The sequence below is a fragment of the Cebus imitator genome, unplaced genomic scaffold (genome assembly GCF_001604975.1).
Source record: "Cebus imitator isolate Cc_AM_T3 unplaced genomic scaffold, Cebus_imitator-1.0 Scaffold38, whole genome shotgun sequence".
Classification (NCBI taxonomy): Eukaryota; Metazoa; Chordata; class Mammalia; order Primates; family Cebidae; genus Cebus; species Cebus imitator.
The window spans coordinates 10,931,762-10,939,090 of NW_016107353.1; the positions used below are offsets into that span (position 1 = coordinate 10,931,762).

General features: G+C 34.0%; 2 protein-coding genes across 2 annotated transcripts in view; one reads left to right on the top strand and one right to left on the bottom strand.

Annotated features, from left to right (window-relative positions):
• Positions 1-3,446, top strand: part of LOC108301905 (zinc finger protein 728-like) — a 41,354-nt gene extending 37,908 nt beyond the window's left edge. Inside the window, 2 exon segments of the mRNA XM_037737412.1 lie at positions 696-2,395; positions 2,397-3,446. Of these exon segments, the coding sequence (XP_037593340.1) occupies positions 696-2,395; positions 2,397-2,642 (1,946 nt within the window). The 3' untranslated portion in view covers positions 2,643-3,446.
• Positions 1-7,329, bottom strand: part of LOC119470708 (zinc finger protein 726-like) — a 561,873-nt gene that overhangs the window by 201,554 nt on the left and 352,990 nt on the right. The window lies entirely within an intron of this gene.

The following is a 7,329-nucleotide window of genomic DNA, read 5'->3' on the forward strand; positions in this document are numbered from 1 at the left end:
TTTCCCCGTTTTCTGCAGGTAAATCTTCTTTAGTTTCTTGGTTAGCCACTTCAGCCTGTTTTCCCTTTGCTCCTCTTTTCCCTTTTGTTTGCACTTTTTTGTCTGAAGATTTATCCTTCGCTGCTGCCTTTTTTGGCTTCGCTTCCACTTTTGCAGGAGGTTTCGCTGACAACCGCGCGGATCTCCTCTTGGGCTCTTCCTTGGCCGCCCCTTCGGCGGAGCTGACCTTCCTTTTGGGCATCCTGGCGGCGGGGAGGCGCGTGCCGGGTGCCCGCGGGCCGCGGCGCGCCGAAAGCCTTTGCGAAGATGGGCTGCCTGGCCGCTACCACTCCTCCCGCCGCCCGAGCTGCCGAGACCCACCGGCAGTTTGCTTCTAAAGGGACTGTGTAATATTGGGGAACAGAAAGAGTTGTATTGGGTAAATTTAACAAACTTTTCTTTTTTTTCTATGTGGCTCTTTGCATTGGGCTTAATTCAGGCATTGCATACATTTAACTAATGTATAAATTATCCACTTATGTATTTTCATCTGTATGTTTTTACTACATTTATATGTTTATGAAGAATTAGAGCCTATGGTATATTGCAATGTCATGTTGTTTATGTAGTTTGAATAATTTTATAGGTTAGATTTGTAAACTGTATTTATCTGAGTCTAATAAGTGGAATAATTTGTTATTTTTATTTATTTTCAGTTATATGTTCTCATTTTTCTCAAAACCTTTGGGAAGAGGAGGGCATAGAAGATTCTTTCCAAAAAGTGGTTTTGAGAAGATATGAAAAATGTGGACATGATAATTTACAGTTAAAAATTGATTGTACCAATATGAATGAGTATAAGGTGCACAAAGAAGGTTATAATAAACTTAACCAGAGTTTGACAACTACACAAAGCAAAGTACTTCAGTGTGATAAATATGCAAAAGTCTTTCATAAATGTTCAAATTCAAACAGACATAAGATAAGGCATACTGAAAATAAACTTTTGAAATGTAAAGAATATGTCAGATCATTTTGCATGCTTTCACATCTATCTCAACATAAACGAATTTATACTAGAGAGAATTTCTTCAAATGTGAAGAATGTGGCAAAACCTTTAACTGGTTCTCAACCCTTACTTATCATAGAAGAATTCATACTGGAGAGAGGCCCTACAAATGTGAAGAATGTGGCAAAGCCTTTATATGCTCCTCAAGCCTTACTAAGCATAAGATAATTCATACTGGAGAGAAACCCTACAAATGTGAAGCATGTGGCAAAGCTTTTAAACAATCCTCAACTCTTATTACACATAAGAAAATTCATGCTGGAGAGAAAAACTACAAATGTGAAACATGTGGCAAAGCTTTTAAACAACCCTCAACTCTTATTATACATAAGAAAATTCATGGTGGAGAGAAACATTACAAATGTGAAGAATGTGGCAAAGCCTTTAGGTGGCCTTCAAGCCTTCATAACCATAAGAAAATTCATACTGGAGAGAAGCCCTACAAATGTGAAGAATGTGGCAAAGCCTTTAACAGGTTCTCAACGCTTACTACACACAAGGCAGTTCATACTGGAGAGAAACACCACAAATGTGAAGAATGTGGCAAAGCCTTTAGGTGGTCTTCAAGCCTTACTAAGCATAAGATAATTCATACTGGAGAGAAACCCTACAAATGTGAAGAACGTGTCAAAACCTTTAACAAGTTATCAACCCTTACTATACACAAGGCAATTCATACTGGAAAGAAACACTACAAATGTGAAGAATGTGGCAAAGTCTTTAGCTGGCCCTCAAGCCTTACTAAGCATAAGATAATTCATACTGGAGAGAAACCCTACAAATGTGAAGAATGTGGCAAAGCTTTTAGACAATCCTCAACTCTTACTACACATAAGAAAATTCATGCTGGAGAGAAACCCTACAGATGTGAAGAATGTGGCAAAGCCTTTAACAAGTTGTCAACCCTTACTATACACAAGGCAGTTCATACTGGAGTGAAACACTACAAATGTGAAGAATGTGGCAAACCCTTCAACCGGTTATCAAACCTTATAGAACATAGGAGAATTCATACCAGAGAGAAGTCCTGCAAATGTGAAGAATGTGGCAAAGCCTTTAGCTGGCCCTCAAGCCTTACTAAGCATAAGATAATTCATACTGGAGAGAAACCCTACAAATGTGAAGAATGTGGCAAAGCTTTTAGACAAACTTCAACTCTTAATACACATAAGAAAATTCATGCTGAAGAGAAAAACTACAAATGTGAAGAATGTGGCAAAGCCTTTAGGTGGTATTCAAGCCTTACTAAGCATAAGATAATTCATACTGGAGAGAAACCCTACAAATGTGAAGAATGTGGCAAAGCCTTTAACAAGTTCTCAACCCTTACTACACACAAGGCAATTCATACTGGAGAGAAACACCACAAATGTGAAGAATGTGGCAAAGCCTTTAGGTGGTATTCAAGCCTTACCAAGCATAAAAGAATTCATACTTGAGAGAAGCCCTACAAATGTGAAGAATGTGGCAAAGCCTTTAACAGGTTCTCAACCCTTACTATACACAAGGCAATTCATACAGGAGAGAAACACTACAAATGTGAAGAATGTGACAGCCTTCACCTGGGCCTCAAGGCTTACTGACCATATTTAATACTGGAGGAGACACCCTACCATTGTGAAGAATGTGGTAAAGACTTCAACTGGTCCTAACACCTTACTAATCATAAGATAATTCATAATGGAAGGAAAACCCCCATAAATGTAAAAAATGTGGTGAAGCTTTTAACTAGTTCTTAACACTTACTGAACATAGAGAGTTTATACAGGAGGGAAACCTTACAAATGTGAAGAATGTGACAAGCCTTTTAACTGTTCCTCAATCCTTACTAAACATAGATAATTAATACTGGAGGGAATCCATTCCAGTGTGTGGAATGTGGCAAAGCCTTTAACCAGTCTGTAAGGATTACTACATATAAGAAAACTCATAGTGGAGAGAAACCCTGTATGTGTGAAGAACGTGGAAAAGCCTCTAACAGATCCTCAATTCTTAACTGACATAAGCTAATTTATACTATAGAGAAACTCTATAAACCTAAAAATGTCACAGTGCTTTTGGCAACACCTCAGACTTCTGAATGTAAGAGAAATTGTATGGATAAGAAATGCGAATAATGTGACAAAGTCATTAAATGGCTGTCATACTTGATTGTAGTAAGATATACTGGTGAAAACTACTAATGTGAATAATGTGGCAAAACATTTAACCAGTGCTCACACCTTATTGCACAGGAAAGCATTTCTGTTTGAGAGCAAATGTACAAATATAAAGAAAGTGTAGGCTAGGTACAGTGCCTCACACCTGTAATCCCAGCACTTTGGGAGCCCAAGACAGATGGATCATTTGAGGTCAAGAGTTCAAAATCAGTCTGGCCATCATGCTGAAATTTCATCTATACAAAAAATTCAAAAAAATTAGCCAAGCATGGTGGCAGACACCTGTAATTCCAGTTACTCAGGAGGTTGAGGCAGGAGAATCACTTGAACCTGGGAGGAAAAGATTGCAGTGAGCCAAGATCATGCCACTGTATTCCAGCATGGGCAACAGGGAGATTATTAAAAAAAAAAAAAAAAAAGGAAATTGTGAAAGCCATTAATACCTTCTCACATCTTATTCAACATCAGAGAATTAATACTCAATAAAAGCATTAAAAGTGCAGTTACTATCAATAGATCTTTCAGAAAATACAAGCCCTAAAAGTGCCAAAGAATATTTATTTTGAAGACAAATATATAAAGAGGGTTATAGTACCTTTACTTGTATCACAGATTTTACTGTACACATTTTGTACTAGAGGAAAACCCTGAGGCAGTTGTTCCAACTTTGCTCAATATCAGGGAATTTATATTGAAGAATAACCTTGCAAATGTAATAAATTTGGAAAAACATTTTTTCAAAAAGTACATATTATAAAACACCAGAGTTTATACTAAAATATATTTTTGCAGATACTGTATTTTTAAAAATTAATCCAAAACAAGTTTATGTAAATATCAGAATTTCACAGTAGAAATATCTGTTTTTCAAAATTCAGACATTACACTAAATCTGACTGCCGAGTATGGGAAAAAAACCAAAACTAAATTTGGTAAAAAAATTATTTGTATATAACTTTAAAAGAAGTAGATCTTTGAAGAGTTATAATTACATTTAAAGCATACTTTTATCTTGAAAATATAGATTTTTTTGGCCAGACACAGTGGCTCACATCTCTAAGGCTAACACTTGGAGATGCCAAAGTGGGCAGATCACCTGAGGTCAGGAGTTCAAGACCAGCTTGGCCAACATGGTGAAACCCCATCTCTACTAAAAATGAATACAAAAATTAGCCAGGCATTGTGATGCACACTTGTAATTCCAGCTACTTGGGAGGCTGAGGCATGAGAATCACTTAAACCTGGGAGGCAGTGGTTGCAGTCAGCCGAGGTTTTGCCACTGCACTACAGTTTGGGTGACAGAGCAAGACTCTGTCTTAAAAAACAAACAAACAAAACCCAGATTATTTGGAAACTGAATAATGATGAAATTCAACTCTTAAATTACTTTGTGTTATTTTTTCATTTCTATTGTATTCAAAAGCATGCTATCAATTCTGCATCAAAGATTTAGGAGGCTTTTTTATTAGGTGGTCATTATGATCTTTCTTATGGACAAATAAGGACATTAAAATGTAAGATGCATGGTGAAAATCTAAGTAGTAAGGCTCTTTGTGGTTAGGTTAACTTATAGAATTGAGTGATGCATGAGGTAGGCATTCTGAATAATATTCTGTTTTTTTCTTTTTTTTTTTTGAGAGGAAATCTCACTCTGTTTCCCAGGCTGGAGTGCAGTGGCACAGCAGCTCACTGCAAGCGCTTCCTCCCAGATTCAACGATTCTCCTATCTCAGCCTCCCAAGGGATTGAGATTACAGGTGCCCACTATTACTTCTGACTAATTTTTGTATTTTAGTAAAATGAGGTTTTACCATGTTGGGAAGCTGTTCGTGAACTCCTGACCTCAAGTGGCCTGCTCACCTTAGCCTCCCAAAGTGCTGGGATTACAGGTGTGAGCCACTGTGCCCAGCCCCAAGTAATATTCTAATCCATTATTATGAGAGAAAAATCATTCTTAATTATAGTTAAAATTAAATCAAAATTAATTAAATTAGTATATCATTTTACTAATTGTAATTTCATGTGATAAAACTACATTTTGAAAGCATTTTAGATTGTGTTAATTTTTTAATTCAACATTTATAACATTAGATACTGTTATACATTCAATAAAGTGTTATTGTGCCACTATTTTTAAACTATTATACCTTACTCAAGGGTGTATTCAAAAGATGGTAACAGTACACTATTTGGCAACATATTAGACTAATATCTCTAGTGTACTTCTTTTCCGGTAGATTTAAACTGCAAATAAAGAATATGGTTTCTGTAAGTTATAATACTTTTTATATTTTAATTTATCTTTCTTAGTTTTTGTCTGTATATGTGTATACATTTATGCCATATATGGCATATTTCGATACAGTTATACAATATATAATAATCACATTATGGTAAATAAGATAGCTATAACCTCTGTCTTTTATGTTTTGTATTAAAAACAATTCAGTTCTACAGTCTGTACAACTTATTCCAAGTTGTACGTTAAATTGTTATTGACTACAGGGTCATTTTTATAGTCATCATAAAATTTATATATGGGTGAAAACAAATATATTTCTGAGTCCTAAATATTTTCAAAATTTTATTATGTATTTTTTGAAGCATGTGGCCTCTGCCTTCAAGAACATTTGGAGTTTTAGTTTTGACTTAAATAGATTAAATATACACATCTATTAGTCTAATCATATAGCTTAGATTTAAGGAGTAAGTGTGTTTATGTTAGTATAAGTTTGCAGCTATTTTCAGAAGAAAAGAGTAATATTAAGAAAAAACAAATTATTTTAATAAGTTGTCTAATTTACTAGAAAACAAAAATCCTCAAAAATGGCAAAAGCAAATATATATTCTTTGCTTTGTATTCAATTTATGACACTATCTTATAGCTTATCTTTTAGAATCTTTGCATGCAAAGTTTCTGTTTTTACTTGCCTGGTACTCATGCTAGACCATAATCTTTTTGTTTCTTATTTGTTTGTTTTGTAGTTTATGAAGTATTTATTATCATAGCTAATTTGTAGTTAGAATAATTTTTATAAAATTTCATCATGCACACAAAATTATTTTTAGATATAATTCAATAATTTGTTTGTTGTTATATTTTATTTAGTTAAAAGATTCCATTAGGTTCTTGTAATGGGAGAACCCTATATGAGCTTATTTTTCTTTAGTTATTGTTCCCTTGATTTTTTATAATTGATATAAGTAAATTTAATTTATTGAATCAGTTTGTTTCAGTAAGTACTAGGGAAGCTTTATAAGTCATCAGGATGGTTTTATATATAAATGTAGCAAACAGACATGACAGTGCTCAGGGTGTAACAGGATGCTCCATAGTTAGTCATAAATATCCCTGCTAAAGTTAGTTTTTAACTTCAAGTCAGAGATGGAAAATATCAATTGTGAAGAAATAACATTGATTCTTCATGTGAAGAGGACATTGTTTCCAGGCTGCAAAGCTGAATCTTGCTGAATTTAAAGAGAACTACTTCATTCATGTCTTAATTATCTTAAGTTTTGTCTTTTTATGTGCATTCAAACCATATATGCATCACAGCCCTTCTTTTTCTGTTATGGCTACAGTTTTCTCACTCTTGTTCTCATGTGTCATTTTACATGGTATGTTGTAGGTTTTGAGGAGAACATTGGTATTTTTTAATGCACTGAAAAATTGGTTTTAACTGGAAAGTTTGCTCACCAATACAACTTTAAGATTGGTTAATTAACATAAAAGACACACGCTGTGTACAGAAGAGAGGATTAAATCAGCCTGGTGTTTCTTTGTAAGAGAAAAATATTAGATTCTTATACAAAGTGTGGCAAACATAAATTTGCTAGAACATACATATATTATAAAAATTAAATGTTTAAGAGAATTAATAGTAAGTGAGCAATTTTAAATGTAGTTATTTATTATATACTTATAGCACAACATGGATTTTCATGCAGAATCCTCTATTTTAAAGTGTGAATGTTAAAGTTTGCGGAACATTAAAATGACCTCTGTGAATTTGGAATATTTATTTTTCATATTAATATTACAATTTGGAGAATTTTGTTACTCTTATTGTTTATAAATTTTTTAACGGTTTAAGTTTAATCTACAGTTTATATTCTTTTTTT